Genomic DNA, 22821 nt, shown 5'->3' with positions numbered 1-22821 from the left:
GCCTAGAAAAGAAAATTAACTAACTAGTATAAAAAACACTTAATTTATTATGTAAAAGTCAAATACTAAATTCTAAGGTGGATTTCTGAGAGTGTCCACAATGGTGGCCTTCAAAGGCCACTAAATGTGGCCCGGCCACCATTCGTGGCTCTCTTGTGGCCTTCACAATGGTAAAAATCAAAATTATAACAAAAATAACAAGGGCCACCAAATGTGGCCCTTTAAACAAAAATTTAATTTATTTTCTTTTTTAATGTTATTTTTAATTTAACTATATTAAATTTTTGTAGACTAATAATTTGAGATCTAACATAATTTAATAAAGTTACGAATTATAGATAAATTTTCGTCGTATTTGTTATAGGGGAAAATTCTACAACGAAATTTTTTAAAAAACACAGCATAAAAAGATAAAAAAAAACGTCACCGCTAACTACTCGGTGGCGTCATCGGAATCCGGCACATCTTCTTCACCTCCTCCACCGCCGCCGACACCGGCCCCACTGCCGCTTGCTTCGCCCGTCGCCGACCCATCGGAGAAGCCCAACTTCGACCTCAACCTAAGAATGAGGTCGTAGTACATCATCTTGGTGATATGGTCCGTCGACTTCTCGTACAAGGACAAGTTTTTTTTTTTTTTTTTTTTTTTTTTTTTTTTAAATTAACTCCTATATAAGGAGGAAGGGTGAAATTGTTTGCGTCTACCAGGGGTCGAACACGCGACCACCTGGGAAAGGGACACGGATATCCAGCGCTGGTTGCCACTAGAGCAACTTGGCTTGGATTCGTACAAGGACAAGTTATCCTGGAGTTGCTTCATCATCTGCACCTCCAGTGTTTGAGTCAACGCCGCGGTCGGTGGTGAAGGGTGCGGTGTCGCCGCGCTCGCCCGAGAGATTTGGGAAGCGGATCTAGCTTCCCGGATGGCGGATTGTTGGCCATGCGGGCGCTGGCGCCTCGACATTGTCGAGGGGGGCTCATCCCTCACATCGTCATTCAGGTCGAATGCACGTGAGTCGGTACCACTTCCCAGTAGGACCGGTCTCATCGTCGCAGATCGCCTTGAATTGAGGGGAGTCTCGGAGAAGCATGTATTCATTCCAGTAGGTGAACTTGGGCCAGCTTTCAGTATTAAACAACTGATACGATAACGCCCGTACGTCGGCTTCGCTGCGGCCGCTTTCGGCATTCTGGAGCTGTCTCTCGTAAATGTTCCTGAACCTCTTCACAGCTCTACTGATCCGGCCGAACTTCTTCCGAATCTGGCCTTCATCACGTCCGGCACTGCCTTCTGGTTTGAAGCTGTTGTACACCGTTAGGACGCGCCTCCAGAAGCAAATGTCGGTCTGATCCGTGCCGATGACCGGATTCGTCGTGACCGCCTCCCAAGCCCGCGCAACAGCGAGGGATTCGTCGTCATTGTACTTCTCGCCCCGCCGATCACCACCGCCTCGGCCACCGTCGGTGGCCGGCTCTCTGTCTCCGCCTCGCCCGCCGCCAGTGGGCCCATGCTCTCTGCCGCCTCGCCCCCCCACCGCCACCGCCTCGCCTTCCACCACCGCCGCCGCCTCGCCTCCCACTCCCACAGCCGCCGCCTCGCCCCCCACCACCGCCGGTTCGGCGACCCCCGGTGGGGGCCTCCATCTCCACACTACCGGATGTCGGGGTCTCCGGTGTACCCATCAACTGTTCCCATGTGAATCTATCAGATTCAGACAGAGGAGACGGGGAGTATTGGAATTGGGAGGATTGGAATTGGGAGGATTGGAATTGCTGGGACGGGTTGTTGATCGCGTCCATATTCGGTCGGTAGTCCCCGAACCCCGATGGTTGGCGAACCAAGTTCCTCTGCTGGGATGGCTGGACCCGGAATTGGGGCGAGTGCGGACTCCACGTCTGATTGGGGAAGTTGCCGTATCCCGAGTCTCCATACCCCGGGGAATTACCATCTCCACCTTGCATTTTTTGTAGTGTTTGAGAGTGTAAAATGAAGGGATTGGAAGTGTAGAATGAAGTGAAAAAATGGAAATGAGAGTGTATATTTATAAAAAATTTTCGAAATTAAAAAAAAATTATTTGTCTCGGCCCAGCCGCGAAACGCGGCTCGATGCAATGGAGGGCCGCGGCTCACACGGCTCAGCCGCGTGAAGGCCGCGGCCGCGGCTCAGCCACGTCTCTCGCCCTAGGGCCCCGGCTCTCGGCCTCTGCAATGGGGGGCCGCGCACCGAGCCGCGGGCCGCGGCTCCCCCATTGTGGACACTCTGAATATCGATGTAGACCATATAAGTAATTAATAGCGAAGTTCCCTTCCCGTGCACATGTTGCAGTATGACCGAGTAAAAATCTTGAAGCATTTTGCGGATTATCAACACTATGGCTCGGCAATTCATAGAGATTTCAAAGTGTCCCAAAATCATAGCAGCAACCACATAACTATCACTTTTTACTTCCAAAACTTGCACCCCAATCTTCTAGCAGCAAGTAAAATAGAACAAACCTCAATATTGGCCACAAATCCATGTCTCCAGTTACCTGCATCATCTCTAATCAATCTTCTATCATATGCACGACCAGATATCCGCTCTAGGGAAGCATCCATATTCAACTTTAGAACAACCCTCAGTGAAGGTGACCTCTGATGTGTAATTTTAGAGCTTAGATATTATATGCGAGATCAATCAAGTTTAATTAATTAACTCTAATGTTACAGCAATACTGCAAGAATACAGTGTCGATTGTAATACTTCGAGTGTCGATCCACAGGGAAGGAATTGATTATTTAATTCTAAAACAAAGAAAAGACCTGCAAAAAGATGATTTGTTTTGAGGATTTTGATTTCCAAAAATTGATGACAAAATACAATTACAAGTTAACTAGGAAAACTTTTCAAATAGGAAAAAGACATCACTCCAAGTTGCTCACGAGGCTTGTATTATTCTACACCTTTAACAATGAAACATACGAATGGATTAAAACATCAACCTAATCACGTACACTGAACATGTTTGTGACGTATAATTCACAGTCAGCTGAACACTTGTTCCATGAATTAATTTTCAAAGATATTAAATTCCTACGGAAGCGCGGGAATAAAATATCCTCTACTATAATCTCTTACTTAATCCACTATCAAATTATCCTCTGAACAATTCTAATTCGATAGCAATCCAACAATCAATCATTCCTAAACTATGTTAAAGAGACAATAGCATAAGAAATAACATCACTATATTATTAGCCAAAAATATAGTGAATAATGTTAAGCACATTGTTGGACACAAACATATGAAATCAATGGTGTAAAAATATCCATACAAGCCTAGATTACAACTTGGAGCAACATAGGGAGCTTAGCCTAAAAACATGGTGAAATATGTAACAAAAACCGTAGGAAGGATGCTCTCGTTGAGTGGAATTGGAATATGGAGACGGAGCGTCGGAATGATGACCGAAACTTCTCTGAATAATCAATGCTCCCCTCACGTCACCTTTCTTCTCAGCTTTTTCCTTCTTTTTCTTTTTCCCCTTTTCACGTCACCTTTTTCTCTCTCTCCCTGACACCCTCCTTTTAATCTCTTGTCTACCCCCTACTCTATCTCCCTTCTTTCCTTTTTTTTCTTCCAATCTCCCCCCTCAAAACTGCCGTCACGTCACCTTTTCTTTTTCTTCTTTTTCGTCCACTCCTAGGGAAAAGAAACTGCTGTATGAACCGCAAATCTGCAGTTCAAATAACTACCCGGCCGGGTTTATTTTACAGCTGAAAATTCACCCGGCCGGGTACCTCATTTTGACCACTTTCTGGAATTTTCGCGTTCTAAACATCACACCCGGCCGGGTGAATTATTAGGCATAAAATTCACCCGGCCGGGTGGCCAATTTTGAGAGCTTTCTGGACAGCTTTTTCACAATCCGAGCTGCATTCTTTGTTTCACCATTTATTCCTCTTCCTACACCACAAAACATACTTTTGCAAAATCAAACTATATAAATCATGTAAAGTTAGGGGAATAAAAATGTACAATTTGATTCACATCAACCTCCAACCAACTAAAGTTGCACTTGGTGTCAACCCCTTCACCAATAGAAGCCGCCAACCTGATATCATGAATATTCCTAGCCATAGTAATGAAATGTTAAATAACAGCTTCCGAACTCATCCGCACCCCTTGCATGACAAAACCACACTCTTTTTCCAAATGAGCCAACATCCAACACCAAAAATAGTGCAACACCTCATCCCACTCCCTAGAGTTAAATTAGAGCTTACATTACGAAGCACCCAATCATCAAAACTTTAGCGTATGGTCGAAGAACCACTTCACTCCAACCACCCACAGAAGTCCAACCATGTTCGTCGCGCATCAACGCAGTCACGGAGCATATGCATTCGAGTTTCTAAATGATGCCCACACAAGTCACAACCGCCATCCGAGGAAATGCATCGCTTACTCTCTCGTCATTAACCAAAATACCATTATTTAGTAACAAACAGATAAAAGTTTTAATTCGTTGGGGCCCATACTAATTCCAAACTCGCTTCCACAATATGAATGTAGAACTCCTCTTACCACCCCGGCAGGCCTTAATCTGGAAAATAAAAAAGAGATAGTATGGGTTATAGATGAAGGGTATTTTGGTAAAAAACCTCAAAAAGTATAAAATTTATAGCAAATCATAGAGACCAATACTTTGAATTTTTACTAGCCAAAAAGGAATAATATTATTGTGGAATTAAGTAGTCGGCAAAGAGGAAACCCATACGGATAGTTTTCTCAATTTTAATCAAATTACAAATTCTGAATCTACACATCTATCTATCGGCTGTTCCTGTTCTAGGAATTTATTGACAATTGCTTTTAAATCTTTGTCGTGTAATATCGATCGATCGATCGATCATTGATTTATCATTTTCTGCTCAAACTTAGGAGGGGGTGTGACGATGAGCGCCGTATTTGAAGGTTTCGAAAAGCAATACTGCGAGCTCTCTGCGAATTTATCGAAGAAGTGTGCGTCAGCCAACCACCTTGATGGAGGTTAATTGCTCTATTTCAATTTCGGTTTCCAAATCTAGGTTCTCATATTATTTCTATTATCGTTTGGTCTTTTTTTCTCTTTATACACGCCTCTCTCTGTTGTTACATTTTCTTTTCTGTTTTATTAGAGATTATATTTCGCTTAAAAGTCTAATCTTTTTTAGAAGTTTGAATCAATCTCAAAGAAATTTGTTGTTTAAGAACATGTAAACTCACGATTGTGATATGGCTGCCAGCTACTGAAGCTAAGTTTTTTAGCATATGAATTTAACGGCATAAAATAGATGATTTTAGACTGTAGTTCTGATTATCAAGGATTTTTTTAAAGAACTTTCTTTCACCTTTTCCGTTACTTAATTGTGATTGGGATTTAATTCTTCATGAGTTCATGGTGCTTGTTACTCATGACCTTATTAGCGTATTAAGGTTACATCATGTGCATTTCAAGTGGGAAAGTTTTCTGTCCATACCTAAACGATACGGCCGGATTTTCTTGTTTGCTGCTATATTTTTTTGGTTTCGAATCACAGTTCCACACCAAACAGACTTGAGCAACAAATCAAGTTGTACCAGAACCTTTGTATGAAAAGTTTGACAGCAGTCCGAGTCCAATTATGTATATGAAACTTAGTTCTGCCTCTTTGTTACATAACTGCAGCAATGATGTAGTATGACATGTTTGTTGTTTCTGATATTGTAATTACCTAGATTACATGCTATTTTGAAGGGTTATCACTTATTGGTTTGAAATTTACTCCAACTGTAGTGAAGTCATGAATTGATTCTTTCATATGGAGTAAAATTAGAATATTTCTAATTGATTATTGTGATATTGATTTGATTTCGGAGTGATCTCCTCACATTCTTTTTCTATCATATGCATTTCACCTGTATAAAGGTGCTAATTTTAACTTCAAATTACAAATCAACAAAGAACAATACTCCATAAAGGTATCCTTGTCTTTGTCTTGTTCTTGACTCCCGTCATATGCTTAACATAAATCAAAGCATAAACTGGTCCTGATGTTCTGTGTACATGCGTTCTCCCTGATACTTTGGTGCAATTCCTATAACACTAATGATGTGTTATTTTCTTGCCGATTTCTTGTATCATGGATTTTTAACCATAAAACTATGGCATATCTGGGAATTTTGTCTATTCTTTTATATGTTGAATATTTCATTAAAGATATCTGTACTGTACTCAAGAGGACTCATGAGAGTGTTCGTACTTCAGAATTCTGAATTGATTTTTCATACTCTAAGATTATTATTATAAACCCTGATGATTGGTTTTTTCTCGAGTAATTTCTTTCCTTCTATTTCTTATTACCTATACAAGATAAATGCGCATTGTAGTTTCAAGTGGAAAACTGAAAATAGAATACTTAAGTATAACAACTATTGCCCCTTGACTCAGAAGAGAGAACAAGAACACAAGGATACAACATTACTTGGACATGTCATCTGCATGGCTACATTAGTGAGTAGAATGCCCAAAAGAGCTGTATAGTGATATTGTTTTTTCTTCATTTTTATAGGCTAACTATGTGTGGAATACAAGGAATCTTACTTATGTTACTCTCTCTGTGAACTCTGACTAATTACATATTTTGTGAAGTAGGTAGGGGAAATTCTGGTCTCTCTTATGTTCATTGAAAAATGTAATTGATTGTTTTAGTGCAAATACCGATGGTCTAGGGTTTAGGGATGAATAATTTGAGATGAATATTTTTTTTCCTTTTTGGTGCTTAGTCATAATTGTTGGTATTCTGTATTATCTTCCTTTTTTCTTTGAATTCTTTTACATAATGTTAGTTGTAATTATGACTGAAATTTATGCATGGGAGCATGAACATATCATTTGTTTGCAGAGCAAAAAAAGCAGAAGATTTCTGAAATAAAAGTTGGACTGGATGAGGCAGAAGCATTGGTACAGAATGGTTAATAATTAGATCTATTCCTTTTCTCTCTCTTTAAAGTCTTTAGTTGAAAATGGTTGATTGTCTTGCAGATTAGGAAGATGGATTTGGAGGCTCGTGCCTTGCAGCCAAATATTAAGGCAGTGCTGCTTGCTAAGTTAAGAGAGTATAAGTCTGATCTGAACAATTTGAAAAGTGAAGTTAAACGAATTGTATCGACAAACTTGAACCAAGCCGCCAGGGATGAGCTGCTGGAGGCAGGATTGGCAGATACACTTGCAGTATGTTTCTGTTGCTTTTTGGACTGTATCTGCCTTTTATTCTGTTTTCTAGTCTTCTTTATTTATTTACTCTCTGTTTCTCTTTCGGAGGGATGGTGTGGGGGATTGGTGGTTCTTTTGATACAAAATTTTAGAAACACAATCAGCCATAGTTTTTCATGCTGTGTAATCAGTATACACACACACGCACACCTCACATATATATGCAATTATGGAAAATCCTTTAGCTTCATAAGTTTTGTTTGCTAGTGATTTGCACCCCTTTTCTTAACTGACTGATTTAGTGACATGTTGCATTGCTTGGTACAGGTGTCTGCAAATCAAAGGGATAGATTACTAGTGACAACTGAACGGCTGGATAATTCGAGTAACAGGATCAAGGATAGTAGGAAGGTCATGCTGGAAACAGAAGAGCTTGGCGTTTCACTTCTTCAAGATTTGCATCAGCAGCGACAGGCTCTTTTGCATGCTGATAACACAGTATTTCTTCTCTTCAACTACTCCTTTCACGTTTGAATTTTAATCTGAAGAAGCAGTAGTATGTTTCTATCTATAAATAGAACGTATATATTGTCTTTATCCAGCTCCAGACAAGAACAATATCAAAATTAATTTTCAGCTTTTTGTCTATTCTTTATTTAACAAAGCATGAAGAGTCAAGTATTCAGCTGAACCGTAGCCTCTGTCCTGCAGTTGAGTGGTGTCGACAACAACGTGGGCAGAAGCAAGAAAATTTTAACCAATATGACGAGAAGGATGAACCGGAACAAGTGGATGATAGGTGGTATAATCACGGTACTGGTTATCGTGATTGCTCTGATCTTATACTTTAAATTAGCCAAGTAACCAAGACTTGTGTAGTGTGTAATTGTGCTTGTTTTATGCATCTTGATCCATTGCTCTGAGTGAAACTGCCAACTACCTTTGTTTTTTGTATAACTGTAAATTTGAAGTTTCTAAATGTGAAGCACTGCAAATGTTTGCGCTTGTTTTGGGTGTTTATGCGAAAAGAATTACTCCATATATCAACAGTTTTGAATTACATAAAGTTAAATCCTCTGTATTCTTTTATCTAATTTTCAATGGCAGTGTATGGCTTTGATTATTATTTTTGTAAATTGCGTTACTTCTATGTTGCTTTTTATAATTCTTCCTGTACACATGCGAGGTTTCATTACATGCAGTAGTAATAGTATTAAGCAAATAAAGGTTCTGAACTCAGAAGACAAAGTGGAATCTTATTTGGTTTGACCAAAATTCAAAACCTGTCTTATAAATGCTCAAAAATGTTATTTGGTCCTGCACATTTTAAGTGATAGTTTATGATAAACAATATGTTTTGGTTCACGGGGAGTGATCCAATGCTAACTTTTTTAAATTGCTAACTGCTAACTCATTAACGTGTATAAAAAATGTCAACACGATGATAATGGAATGTCAAAATAAACTTATGTAGGTATTTTAATACATTGTGTTGACATTAATATATAAATATCAACACAGTTTATTAAAATGTCAACACAAATATGTGTTGACATTTTAATATGATCATATTGACATTTTTAATACACTGCGTTGATTAATTAGCAAGTTAGCAATTTAAGAAAAGTTATTACAATGCACCCCTTGGTTCATACAGTAGTTATTACAACGCACCCCTTGGTTCATATTTAACAATATTTTGACCAAATTATTAAGTTAATTGCAGTCCCAACAAATAAAGTTAACTTGCGCTAAATAAAGGCAAAAAAACTCCCTAAATCCAATATCAATCATCGACGAAAAGTATAAGATATTTGAATTCTATTTCACGAAAATCAACTCACATCAGTTACAACTTACACCAGAGATCAAGCATAGTATACCTGTTATTTCCATCAATTACAAATCTAGTTTTATCCCCCAGTTTTTTTATCTCTTAACTTGAAGTTCAATCATCGAAACACTTAAAAAACTTATGAACTTATGAGTGGCGGACACAGAAAATATTATTGGCGGGGGCTCCATTACACTATATATTATACTCAATAAATAAATAAATATATTTAATAAAAATAATATATTAAAAAATACAAATACAGCCACAAAAACGAATAAATATTACTCCCTTCGTCCGCAAAATGTTTTCCACATTTAACTCAGCGCAGGTTTTAAGAAATCTGAAGAAAAGTGAATAAAAAAAGTTAGTGGAACGTGAAATATAATACTCAATATAATAGTATTAGTTTTATAATAGAATGTGAATATAATGAGTTAGTGGAAAAAGTGCTTCATTTACTAAATATCGAAAAAATGCAAAGTGGACAACATTTGACGGACGTACTGAAATGATAAAAGTAGACAACATTTCACGAACGAAGAGAGTATATCTTATTCTAAAGGAGTATATAATTTAAAATATAACCATGTCGTAAATATAAACAAAAGATAGATAATATTAAAATTAAATTTGAACTAAACTCTAAATCCAACTAAATACACCAATTCTTAAACTCAAATCAAATACTATGTGAATAGTCGCCAATTTACATAGAGAAAACAACACATTAAATATATTATTATAAATATACTTATAAATTCTTTTTGTAAATGACCGAAAATATTGTGGCAAATTTTTGGCTAAAAAAGGCTAAATTATCAATTTAGAATGTTATTACACTCTCTAAAATAATATTGTGCTAAATTTTTGGTTAAAAAGCTAAATTATCAATTTAGAATGAAACAGAAAACGTTATTAAAAATTTTAAATTGATTTTACTTTTATGTTTGTGAAATAAGGCAGTTTATTAGAACTAGTCTCAATATCTACACTTCGTTCGATAAAACTTTTTACTATTACTAATATAATATTGTTAACCTTTGTAAAAATGTGTCTTCTTCCTCAAAACGATGACAACCCTTTTCATCTCAAAAAATTCACCTCTGCAATTTTATTCCAAAAACTCAGTTCAGCCCCTTTTGTTATTCCATTTTTTATGATTTATTCTCTAATACAATTAACTTAGCCGGGGCTAAAGAGTGTTTGAGAATTTTTTTCAAAAAAAATTAAGTAGAAAAAAACAAAAAAATACTTCTTGGGAGTGGCTTAAGCCCTTCCTCCCTCCTTACTGCGTCCGCCACTGCTTATGAGACATTCCAAAATAAGCATAGCCAAACACCTTATACATAAAAATGCAAATTCTGTCATCAGTTGGCAGCTTATTCAGCAAGTATAAAAGTACATTGTGATTATTCTCAAGAGAAAAGATCACACAGCACACACACTCTCAAACATCACACAGCAGCACACTCTTGGAAGACAAAAGAACAAACAGTGACGTAGAACGGTGTTTACACGGGTGAACAAACATCTTCAGTTGAGTCCTCTTCTTTAGGCAAGGCTACAAGAGAATCACGAGGTGAGTTTTCTGCTGTTACTGCACCTGTGACATCGTTATCTTGGTTTCCAAAGATATATGATAGTGACAGAGGATTATAGGTGGAGCTTGCCTTCTTAAGGCATTTTATAGCTTTAATGGCAGCAAGTGTGCTCCTATATATATCTACAGTTTCTTCACCAGGTGCCAATTTTAATTCTGAAGAAGCATTTGGTGTATCAGCTTTCTGCTTCTGTACAATGGAGGTTGACTCAACAACCTCTGCTTCTTGTGGGAAGAGGAGCTCCAGATTTTCCTCACACTCACGAACTAATCTCGTGACTGGTTCAGTCATAAAGAATGGCTGGTGGACAGCAAGCTGAGTAAAAGGTAGACTCAACAATTCCCCAGTTCGTTTATCGTATTTCTTCAAAATCTTGATAAGACCTAATTAGGAATGCACAAAATAAGTAAGATAAATGAAACAGAATTAGACAACAGCTGATAGTGAGAAAGACCTTCATAACCACACTAAAAATAATGACTCAGCTACTTAACCTGCAAAGTTAAGAGAGCTGTAGTTTTTTAGAAGGACCATCTCCCCATGGATGGAGACGAAATCCTTCCTCATCTCCATCATCTCTTCACTAAACTCAGTCTCAGATGTAAACACCAAATTCGTACTTCCTCCTGACTTCAATCTTTCTATTCTTTCCTTCAATGCCTGAAATGACAAATGAAAATGTTCAAGTGCCAGACTGATGCTTATTGGTAAACCACTAACAACACATATGCTATATACCACTTCTTTGTACCCTTTCCTATCATTTTCATTATAGCTGGTCACAAAAGGAACAACACCCATAAACCCCACCAATCCAAATAACAAGGCATTTAAAGTTAACAAGTCTTTGATTAAGCAGCTGCATTGAAATACCTCAAGTAGAAAAAACCGAGTATCGTATCTTCGTTGTTATTGAAGTTACATAATTTGAATGGGCTTATAAAAGCTCAACATAATTCTCATGTCAAACTGTATGTGGGCACACTAAATCTCAGTGTATAATTCAATAAGCCGGAGCATTTATCTATCTATATAGCAGCTACTTTTGATGAGGCGTGAGATCATTGATGAAGATGAGTCGTGCCTTAGCAATATGCAGACATGCCAAAACAGCCAATGGGTTCAATATTTTGTGATAGGAGCTTAAAAGTAATGATGCAGGTGTGAAGCTTATAAAGTACACCAAATTCGACAGAACTTCATGAAGCCAACTTCATAAGTTCCATCTCTGTCTATCTGATAGCAGTTTCCTTTTCCCATAATCCAAGTGACCAAGCATTTGGAGAGACAAAATCCATAGCTATTTTCTCAAAGCTTCTCCATGTATTTCACATCAAAAATTTCAAAACTAACTGCAATCACCCAAATTTGACAGCATCTCATTCGCATTAGCCATATTTTCTACTCTTCCCTTTACGCATCGATATTCGCTTTCTAGAAAAGTATTAAGTATCTATTAATTAACTATGTTGACACAGCTGAAGCCAATGTAAAGACATGTGTTCCATTTAGCAAATTCAAGCAAGGTCAAATAAATAAATGGCATGAAGAAATGGAATATGCCATGGGAGATTCTTTTGAACCATCCAACTAAAAAAGACTGAATTCAACTTTCATAATAGCTTATATAGTCATGTTTTTTCCTCACTACTACTCACTCATACTCAGAGCTATCTCTTATCACAATTTTCCATCTCCAAATTGCCGCAATAAGCACCATCTCTGTTTGAGTTTCACACACCAACAATAGACAATAGAATTACTCTTACATTCCACACCAGGTATCCTAAACAGCCCTACCTGCACCAATTCATTATGCAGGGCAGCTTCTTGGTTTCGTAAAGTTCGACGGTATCTACGTTGAGAAGGAGGGGTTTATGATCTCTGATTCTCATAAGCAGTAAGTTACTGAACCTTATCATCTCACCAACCCAAAATTCAATTCACACACATAATACTCAACAATGTAACTAAAGTAAATCCAAGTTCTTAGTGGATGACTACGAAGCAAGTGATACACCACAAAAAACTTTGAATAGAATCAATCTAAATCACTATAAAGTATATTAACCTAGCCTATTGACTAAAATTACGTAACTGGAATTAATCAAGAAAAAATAAAGAGAAAAAAAAACCTGGAAGCGGATGATGAAGTCTTCCTCCTTATCGACGTAGAAATCGTTGAGCTTTTCGAGTTCCTCGTTGAGAATTCCGACGAACCACTCGTGAAGCTCCGGCAAGGGGCCGTCCGGCGGCGGATTATCAGCTGCCGGAATACTCTTGAGAAGCTTCTTCAAGGGCTTGTACTGCAAATACTTGTCCCTCCACTCGGGTAGGGTTTCCTCCAAATGAATCATGAATTCTTTCCCAAATTTCATACTTAATTCGTCGCAGTTGACCTCTGATATTCAATTTCCCGATTCAGTTATGCTCATCTGAATAGATTGTTCCCGCGGGACGGATACGCCGGCGAATTGTCGGAAGAAAAGTTTGTGCGTTAAAGCGGAGAATCTGCTTTGGAATACTATGTATGTTTGGAAATGAAGCAATCATTCTATTTCTATAATTGCAGGCACATTTTTTACACTCACATATATATTGACACGTAAATATATGTATATATACTAATCAAAGTGGTTTTCTTGTTGCAAGTTGCGTCGAATTTAGGGATTATTCTTTATTCAACAAGAAATCTTTGAAATCAGACGAAGAAACCAACAACTAGATCAAATTGGAGGCGAACTTTATCGGATATAATATTTATTTGTGTACATTTATATCTTTGAAATCTAATTAAATCCAAAATTAAATAAGATATTGAATAAAGACAGTGTAATAGTAGTACTACTATTCTAAGGGCATGTTCATTTTTAATTGATATGGATAGCCTAGAATATTATCTTGATGAGATTAGTCACTGTTTAACCATGTAATTTTTTGACAATTGTTGTTGTTCAATATTCAATAATTAGACCGGTAATAGATTTAGCAACTTTATTTTATTATTTAATTAAAAGGCAATAAGGAGTGTTCTGCCTAAAATGTCCTCACCCAAAAAAATTCACATCCCGCCACCTCCAAATTCATAGGGCAAATATGGTATATGTCCCTCATTTCTAGGCACAACTCTCAATGTAAGAATATAATACCACCAAAATGTCGAGAATTCAAATAATTGTATTTGTGGCTCAAACAGTGCGGGCCCAAATCTATTTCTCGGGCTTACTTCAAAATCAACAAGAAACATGAACAAAGGTTTAAGCCAAGAAATACACCATTTTCTTCCCATATATAGCAACTTGAATAGACCCTAAAGATATGTACTTCTGTGTCGATTCATTTGATGGTAAGTCAAATTTTAGTGTTGATATTTTAATACGAAGTAGTATAATACTCATGCATAAAACCTAATCTATGATCCAACTATTAATTAATAAAGGTGTTCACATCAATTTTAAATACATCAAATTCCGATTTTTGTAGAGAAGAAAAATGAGGAAGAAAGATAATATCTCATATTTTTAAGTTAGTCTCCCAACATTAGCATTTTTCATGGCTAAAATTGAGATACTTGGCAACATTCAAATAAACCATTTGTAAAGCCTTATTTCTAGACTTCTCTCTAATATTTAAGATAAAATTTGCAGCCATTTCATTCCTAGTTGATGAGTAAAAAGCGGCACTTTCCAAATAAAGAGTAAGAATTGATTTAATTAATGTGAAAAGACCGAAATGCCCTTCTATCGAATTTTCTACAAAGTCGTATAAATCCTAATTTCTTTCTCAATCTTATTCAAATTATACGATTAATACTTAATTATAATGCTACAATACCCCTCATTAATTATTTTAATTAATTTAGCCATTTTCGTCGTCGAAACAATCACCGAAAACCTGATATACGAGTTTTACACTTCTTATTATATTTTTTTTTCTAATCTCTCCATTTCCAACCTTATATTAATTTCTAACACTTAATTTTCATTTAATCACTTTCTAATCATGTACTTTAATATTTCAATTTATTTCTTTCTCGACTTTGAATTAATATGTGAAAACATCTTACATATAATTTATACTAGTTTCTAATATCATTTCCATTCTTTATAATTCATGTACTATTTCAAAATCTTCACTCTCATAACATTTTAATCATATTATTAATACAAAATTGAAATATTCGACAAGAGTCCTGATTCTCCGGTTTCCTAATCAGAAAATCAATTTCCGACTAAGGTCATTTCATTTTTTTTGGGTGTTACAAAAACATTTATAAATCTCCAACATTTTCCATAACATCTTAAATTTCCAAAAAAATTGTTAAAACCAACATTTAAATATTCCAAAAGATGACAATATCAAATAAGACTTTTATTACATTTTTAATATTCCAAAATATCACAAATAATAAAGTGACCTTTTACTACCCTTTTGATAGCCTTTTAAATTTCATATGACAATATTAATTACGTGGTAAAAGGTTACACATATCTTGAAAGTGTATAGATATATAATTAAGGGTTTATTCATTTGATACAATTGTATTAATAGTATGTTTAGATTAATTAATAAGATTGAATTTCACAACTTAATCTTAAATGAATAATCATGTGATAATTAATCCTAGTTATTCTCTCTCACCAAAATAATCTTATAATTTAAGACTATATCATTTACTTAACAGTTAGTTATAACAACATAATAACACCTAAGGTGAAGTTCGGTTGCCATGACTAATATCATGAGACTATCCATTTAGGATTAAGTTGTGAGATTATTTTAGTTGGAGGGGGGAGACTATGACTAATTATCATGAGACTATCCATATAGGATTAAGTTGAAGGGTTCAATCTTATGAACCAAACATGATACATATTTAATCATGAGATTTAATTTTGCCAACCGAACACCCCCTAAGAGTATTATCTTTTATCGTTTTGATCCGTTTACTAAAATATCAATTTGTGTTTAATGATAATTACTATCCAACACATTTCATCAGAATAAATTTCTAATAAAAATAGGAGTGTAATTTATATTAAGGGGATGTTCGGTTTGCAAGATTGTATTCGAGAATAAATTTATAGTGTGTTTGATTTATAAGATTTAATCCTACAACTCAATCATAGATGTATAATCATGAGATAAATAGTCATAACTGACCATTTATAACTAAAATAATCTCAAAATCAATCTTAAATTATATCTTCCCAATATTTTTTCTTAGAAATCGAATACCACTTTATTTAGGATAGATACCGAATATTAAAATTTCCAATCTTGACATACGTCCGCTGATTTCCTCAAACCACGAATGACGTGGCAACGACGTCGTATTGACTTCTGCCCTTTGCTCTGTCCTAATTTTCTACTGATAAATATCCTCGCACTCTTTCACTCTCTCTTCATCTCTTCTTCTCCGCTCTCTCGAAACACTCAAAAAGCTATCTTTGCTTCCATCGTTTTTTCAGACCATAGATCTAATGGCAAAGGATCCAGTTCGTGTTCTCGTTACCGGCGCTGCTGGTATGAACTTTTTTGATGTTTAATTTTTTACTGCTCCGATTTATTCATTTTCACTTTATTTTGTGAAAGATTTATTTGTATACATCTGGATCGGCGTTTTCAGTCGATTTATCAGTCAGATTGTTAGTACATAATTTCGATTTGAAGCTTTTTAAGTCGATTTCCTGAGATCAATGATCTGCTTGTATATTATAACTTGATGTTTGGTACACATTTTTCTCCTACCGTATTCCTCATGAATTAGGATGTCCAGATGAACTTTTGCTTCCGTTATTAGTTTAAACGTGATCTGTAGATAGGATCTGTCTTGCACAGTGTTTTCAGGTTTGGTTGTATATTTGTTTTGTGTTTGCATAAACGTATGCATACATATGTGGTTGACTATGCGAAACTGAACGTTGATGGTTATTTAAATTTGACGCCCATCCTTTTTGGTGAGAGCTACAAGATCTTTCTTTTGCTGATGTGATTTGAGGCAACACTAAAAAATAGGAAGTGATCCCTAACATTTTTACAAAATCCTTATCTATTGTGAAGCTTTAGTCTACCTGAAATGATTTATCAATTTGATAGTATGAATGCAGTAAAATGAAACGGATCTAGGAAGCAGGCCTGTGAATCCATAATATTTGATTCACTGTTGAAAATTTGACCTTGTTAGCGTTCATAGATTGTTCATCTTGATAGTAATATATACCAAGTTATGCACTAAGTTGATGATATATTTTGGCTTTCAGGGCAAATCGGATATGCTCTTGTTCCTATGATTGCTAGGGGAGTTATGTTGGGCGCAGACCAGCCTGTGATCCTCCACATGCTGGATATTCCACCAGCTGCTGAGGCACTTAATGGTGTTAAGATGGAATTGGTGGATGCAGCATTTCCACTTCTTAAAGGTTGATTCTCTTGATAGATCTCTACACTTTGCTATGTATCATTATATATCAATTTGAATACTTAAATGCTTCATTGTTTCAGTTGAAAGTTAGGCATTGTTGATTCATATATATTCTGTTATCAGGTGTTGTTGCCACCACTGATGCTGTTGAAGCTTGCACCGGTGTCAATGTTGCTGTAATGGTTGGTGGATTCCCAAGGAAAGAGGGTATGGAGAGGAAAGATGTGATGTCCAAGAATGTCTCCATCTATAAATCCCAAGCTTCTGCTCTTGAGAAGCATGCGGCTGCTAACTGCAAGGTGATTTCTCATCAGTGTTCAAAGTCAAAATGACATGATACAGAGCAGAAAAAATCTGCAAAGCAAAAACAATGATGGCTATTGAGAAATGTATATCAGTATAGCATGTTTTTCTCACAGGAAATAAAAAAATAAAATTTAATATGGAAATAACTTTTAAATTTTTGAAGGGAAATGCGTTTGCTGGAAAAAAGATAGTAGATGTTTGCAGTTATAACTTATAATCCTTGTCTTCTCTCCAGGTTTTGGTTGTTGCTAACCCTGCCAATACCAATGCGTTGATCCTGAAAGAATTTGCTCCATCTATTCCCGAGAAGAACATTACCTGTTTGACTAGATTGGACCATAACAGGGCTCTTGGGCAGATTTCAGAGAGATTGAATGTTCAAGTATCCGATGTTAAAAATGTCATTATTTGGGGAAACCACTCTTCAACACAGTACCCTGATGTCACTCATGCTACTGTAAACACTCCAGCTGGAGAAAAGCCTGTCCGTGAGCTCATTGCAGATGACCAGTGGTACTAAGATCTGTTCTATATGGAATATTTATTTTTGGTACTTTATGTAAGACTTCTTTATTGACAACCTACATTGCTTTCCATCTCTTTCTTAGGTTGAACACAGAATTCATTACTACTGTCCAGCAGCGTGGAGCTGCTATTATCAAGGCTAGGAAGCTCTCTAGTGCACTTTCTGCGGCTAGTTCTGCTTGTGACCATATCCGTGACTGGGTTCTTGGAACTCCAGAGGTTTGCATTGCTCTATACTATCATTAATCACAAAATTTATTGTACTTGTCATCATCTCATGTTTTTTCTTCCAGGGTACTTGGGTATCAATGGGCGTATACTCCGATGGTTCATACAATGTTCCTTCTGGACTCATTTACTCCTTCCCAGTTACTTGCAAGAATGGAGAATGGTGCATTGTTCAGGGTGAGAATATGAATGACACTATCATTTCAGTCTAGTTAATATGTTTGAAAATTTCACATACAACTACTAGTTTTTGTTTAATTTTTCAGCAGAGTAGATTCTAAGGAATTTCATCTTGTCTTTAAATATTTGTACATTTTCAGGACTATCCATCGATGAATTCTCTAGGAACAAGCTGGATTTAACTGCTAAAGAGCTCAGTGAGGAGAAAGATCTCGCGTATTCATGTTTGTCTTAGTTTTTTTTCGTCATATTGCTCGATGGCTCAGTTGTTTCCTTAGGAGTCGCAACAGTTTTAAATAATGCCATTGTCTTATCATCAATGGTGAACCAACTTCATGGCAGTTGTTCTAGTACTTTTGTTTTGAGGGATTTTTCATATTGATAGACTTGATTGGCATCGACCATTTTGATGGGAAGATGTCATTTGATAAATTTGCGGTTCTAGAAGATTTGTCTATTAATAATGCAAATTGGTTTTTTAAAGTATTTCACTAATGCCACATAGTAAAACATAATAAGAGTATGGTTTCTAACTAATCAATGAAATGCATTGACTAGAAATGGAGTGTTTCATTAAGATTTCTAAAACTGGAGCATATATTTTCATGGTTGTCCCTTGATCAGTACTACGATGGTTCATAGTCGTGGCTGATGACGTGAGCTAAAATTTCTATAAATACTCTTCTCATTTCCCTCTCAACCTTAAATTGTCACGTCTATATAAACACTCTTTACCCTTTTTTTTCTCTCGATCCCAATTCTAACTTCCTTCGCTTCCTCTATTTTCTTCAAACATAAACACCAATCTCATAATTAAATGAGAGCCAACCAAACTAAGAAAAGAATAAAAATGTACTAGTAAATGTGAATAAAACTTCATATGGCTGCTTCCCAACCACTACATCAAAAGCAAATACAAACATAAAGACGGACGTATATGGCATATGAAACGTACTTATGCATTCAATGAATATCAAATCAGCTTTCTTCCATATTTTCTTGTGATGCTTCTTCGAGCGATTTACCCTTGGCCTCAGGCACCGCCAACGTGCAAATCATTCCAAGCAAATTAATCACTCCGAGAACAATCAAAGCATTCTTCACACCAATTCCCGGCGGGAATCCGGCATCCGTCTTGGTCTTGTCTTTATTCTGTGCAGCGTAGAGAAACCCGTACGCCCCTACGATGGCTCCCGCCTTTCCAGCCGCAGCCGATATCCCGTGGCACGTCGACCTCAGCCTCGCCGGGAATATCTCCGCCGGCACCACAAACGTGGTAGCATTCGGCCCGAAATTAGCAAAGAAGAACGTCAGCGCGTACATGATCACGAACCCGATCCTGTTGTCCCTCTCCGTCCAGTGATCGTAAGGGATGGCGATGGCGAACATGAACACCGTCATGAAGAAGAACCCGAGCATCTGGATCGCGAACCGCCCGATGATGTCGATGAACGCCACCGTGAACCAGTACCCGGGGACGGTGCTGCAGAGCGCGATCAGCGTTTGCGCCTTGGCGATCTTGTACACCTCCCCGATGGCGTTCATGGTCTTCGCCGGCGGGATCCACCCTATCGCCGAGAACACGTCTTTCTGGAAGAGGTTCTGGCTGTAGAAGGCGATGTCGAGGAGGAACCACGTTGAGGTGGTGCCGAATAGATGGAGCCCGTGGCGTATCAGAAACTCCTTGGATAACAGCCCGAAGTTGTTTCCCTGAGAGATTTTTTCAATTTTTTCTTCCTCTGCTTCAATTTCAACGTTGAGGACCCTGCCCATGTCCTGCGCTGCTCTGGCCGCGTTCTTCGCGACTAGAGCAGTGTAGCGGGCGGTCTCGGGCATCTTCATCCGCCAGTAGAAGGTGAGGGCAGCAGGGATGGCGCCGAACATGAGAATGATCCGCCACACGTAGTCCGCCTGGGGCGGGGTGGAGGCTAAGGCGTTTTGCTCGTAGGAGGGGGAGTGGTAGGCGTGGTCGAAGGCGGCGGAGACTATCAATGAGATGATGCCACCGAACAGGATTCCGAAGCCCTGGAGCCAGAAATTAAAGTTAGGAGGGGCAAAAAATGTAAAATTGAAGAATAATCCTTGCCTGCATGGCGAAGACGGCGGCGACGAAAGCGCCGCGGGTTTTCTTGTTGGCGTACTCGGCCATGATGGTGGCGGAGAGGGGGTAGTCGCCGCCGATGCCAAAGCCGAGCCAGAAGCGGAAGAAGCAGAGGGTGGTCATGACGCCCTTGGGGGAGTGGCCGAAGGAGAGGGCGGAGGCGATGGAACAGATGATCATGATGAGGAGGGTGATGCCGTAGACCTTTTTGCGGCCCATCTTGTCGCCGAGCCAGCCGAAGAAGAGCTGGCCGGCGAGGGTGCCGACGAGGGCGACGCCGGTGACGGAGGTGGAGACGCTGGGGGGGAGGGTGCCGGGCTTGAGGGAGTTGGGGTTGGTGTAGTAGATGCGGCCCAGGAGCTTGGAGATTAGGGAGATGCTGAAGAGATCGTAGGCGTCGGTGAAGAAGCCCATTCCAGCGACCACAATGGCTGTGAAATGGTAGACTTGGGTTTTGGCAACGTCAAGTGCGTTCAGCACTTCTAATTGCTGTCTACCCATTGTTCTTCCACTACCACTGTTTCAACGAATTCATCATATCACAAATGTTGATTACATTACGCAATCTACTAACAAATCATAGTTACGTTTAGCAAATCAACTAATTCATCTGAAACTACTGTAACCTACAACTGATATAGCAACATGCATCAGTGTAACCCGGGGCGGACGCAGAAAATTTGTTTAATAGGGGCTAACTTGTAAACGATACCCACTCTGTTCTTCGTGGTGTTGAGGGTGTTTTTGTCATTAAAAAATTTGAAATAGTGAAAAAGTAGCTTAAATAATATTAAATCAAAGTTGTCGGACTTTAAAAGATATTTTCAAAGTTTACAGATAAAAATGAGAGTTTGACAAAGTTCGCAACCTAAAAAAATGTTCCATCTGTTGAATTACAACAACTAAACACTCTGAATTTGTTAGGTATCGATAGTTTTAGAAATACAAACTTATGTGAATATTAGTAATAGTTTTAGAAATACAAACTTATTTATAATTAAATTAAAAATATAAACAAGAAAAAAACTAAACTTACCCAGCAAAATAAGCCAGAATAACCGATTCTGGAGTATTTGCATAATTCTAGTGTAGGAAAATTTTAAATTAAAGAAGAATTCGTTTGGATTATAGCTCTAGTAAATCATTTTTTATAGTAATATTTAAAAGCTAATTCTCCTACACCTATGCAATATCTATTGAAGGCACTTCACAACAAATTCTGAATATTTGAAACAACAAATGCACATGAAAAGAGGCACATATCAAGTCCGTATCTTTTATTTACAATATATTATTTAATACTATTTAATTGTCTTCTTCTTCCTCAAACCATTATCACCATTGTTGCTCTTCTTCAACTATTTCAGAATTTCAAATCCAGGCCCGCTCATCAATCAATTTCCAATGATTTAGTCTTCAAAGATATTGGTTTTGTAAAGGCTAAGTGGATGAATTACAAAATTTTCAAAAAAATTACAAACTAAAAACAGAAAAAAAAAACTATTGGGTAAGGGCTTAAGCCCCACCCTCTTCTCACGTGTGTCCGCCCCTGAGTGTAACCACATAAATCATCTAATCATATATATGTAGGCTGTAGCAAATTTTTTAAAATGCAGGAAATGATTACTGAATTGATGGATTGAGTTTTACCTGGCTGGAAGTAGATGGCCGATGGAGGAGAGAATATGAGTTGAAGGACTGGATAGTGGTATTGAAGATTAGTGGCAATTATATAAAAGAGTGAGTTGACATAATTAGCAATATAGTAGTAGTAATTAATGAAGAATAATCTCCGGCATCTAATGGCATATACCCTAAGCCTAATCAGGTCAACTCTATGATTGCCTGTCATACATATTTTACTTCCAACGTTCAAACATGTATGCATCGTACCAAATTAATTTCACACTAATTAGTTGAATCATACTTAATCATGTTTGCATATTTGTAAACAGTCTGCCTGCAGCTGCAGATAGTGACATGCATGGATAAAACTAGCTGCCTGATAACCAACTTTATTTATTTATTTATTTCTGTTTCATTGATAAATGTTTTTGTAATTATGGCTCATCAAAGTAACTAGACCGATACAAAACAGAATTCAAGTTACACTCATTTTACAAAGAAGGATGCGATATATGACGCCACGATAATTATGCGATTGCGTTCTGTAAGAAATTGAATCTGAATATTTGTTAATATTGTTATATACATTCCACAAATTCAATCTGAATATTTGTTGATATTGCGCTACTTCATGAAAAACAATACCACTTTAATGAAGCCTTATATTCAATTTATGAAAAAAAAATTATACACCATCTGTTCCGCATTAATTATTTTATAGTTGACCGTCAAGAGTTTTAAGAAATTGTTTGACCTAGTAAAGAAAAAAATGAA

The 22821-nt window shown here is 37.3% G+C and overlaps 4 protein-coding genes across 4 annotated transcripts; 2 read left to right on the top strand and 2 right to left on the bottom strand.

Annotated features, from left to right (window-relative positions):
* The first annotated feature begins 4702 nt into the window (after positions 1 to 4702).
* LOC121743333 (vesicle transport v-SNARE 13-like) lies at positions 4703 to 8224 on the top strand. The gene is made up of 5 exons (XM_042136615.1): positions 4703 to 5034; positions 6909 to 6967; positions 7049 to 7237; positions 7547 to 7717; positions 7931 to 8224. The coding sequence occupies exons 1-5, from the start codon at positions 4941 to 4943 to the stop codon at positions 8081 to 8083; spliced, it is 666 nt and encodes a 221-aa protein (XP_041992549.1). The 5' UTR covers positions 4703 to 4940; the 3' UTR covers positions 8084 to 8224.
* Positions 8225 to 10378: 2154 nt separating this feature from the next.
* Positions 10379 to 13372, bottom strand: LOC121745328 (SPX domain-containing protein 4-like). The gene is made up of 3 exons (XM_042139189.1): positions 12793 to 13372; positions 11152 to 11317; positions 10379 to 11040 (listed from the first exon to the last, which is right to left on the bottom strand). Exons 1-3 carry the CDS (start codon positions 13033 to 13035, stop codon positions 10568 to 10570), a joined length of 882 nt encoding a protein of 293 aa, XP_041995123.1. The 5' UTR covers positions 13036 to 13372; the 3' UTR covers positions 10379 to 10567.
* A 2654-nt stretch (positions 13373 to 16026) lies between these two features.
* Positions 16027 to 18752, top strand: LOC121745115 (malate dehydrogenase-like). Its single transcript, XM_042138902.1, has 7 exons — positions 16027 to 16183; positions 16921 to 17079; positions 17205 to 17380; positions 17623 to 17900; positions 17996 to 18131; positions 18206 to 18317; positions 18461 to 18752. Exons 1-7 carry the CDS (start codon positions 16141 to 16143, stop codon positions 18553 to 18555), a joined length of 999 nt encoding a protein of 332 aa, XP_041994836.1. The 5' UTR covers positions 16027 to 16140; the 3' UTR covers positions 18556 to 18752.
* A 402-nt stretch (positions 18753 to 19154) lies between these two features.
* Positions 19155 to 22131, bottom strand: LOC121745395 (low affinity inorganic phosphate transporter 1-like). Its single transcript, XM_042139278.1, has 3 exons — positions 22072 to 22131; positions 20407 to 20938; positions 19155 to 20345 (listed from the first exon to the last, which is right to left on the bottom strand). Exons 2-3 carry the CDS (start codon positions 20920 to 20922, stop codon positions 19299 to 19301), a joined length of 1563 nt encoding a protein of 520 aa, XP_041995212.1. The 5' UTR covers positions 20923 to 20938; positions 22072 to 22131; the 3' UTR covers positions 19155 to 19298.
* Between the last annotated feature and the right edge of the window lie 690 nt (positions 22132 to 22821).

Source organism: Salvia splendens, chromosome 8 (genome assembly GCF_004379255.2).
Source record: "Salvia splendens isolate huo1 chromosome 8, SspV2, whole genome shotgun sequence".
Taxonomy (NCBI): domain Eukaryota; kingdom Viridiplantae; phylum Streptophyta; class Magnoliopsida; order Lamiales; family Lamiaceae; genus Salvia; species Salvia splendens.
The sequence above is the reverse complement of the archived record's forward strand: the minus strand, read 5'-3'. Positions and strand labels throughout refer to the sequence as shown.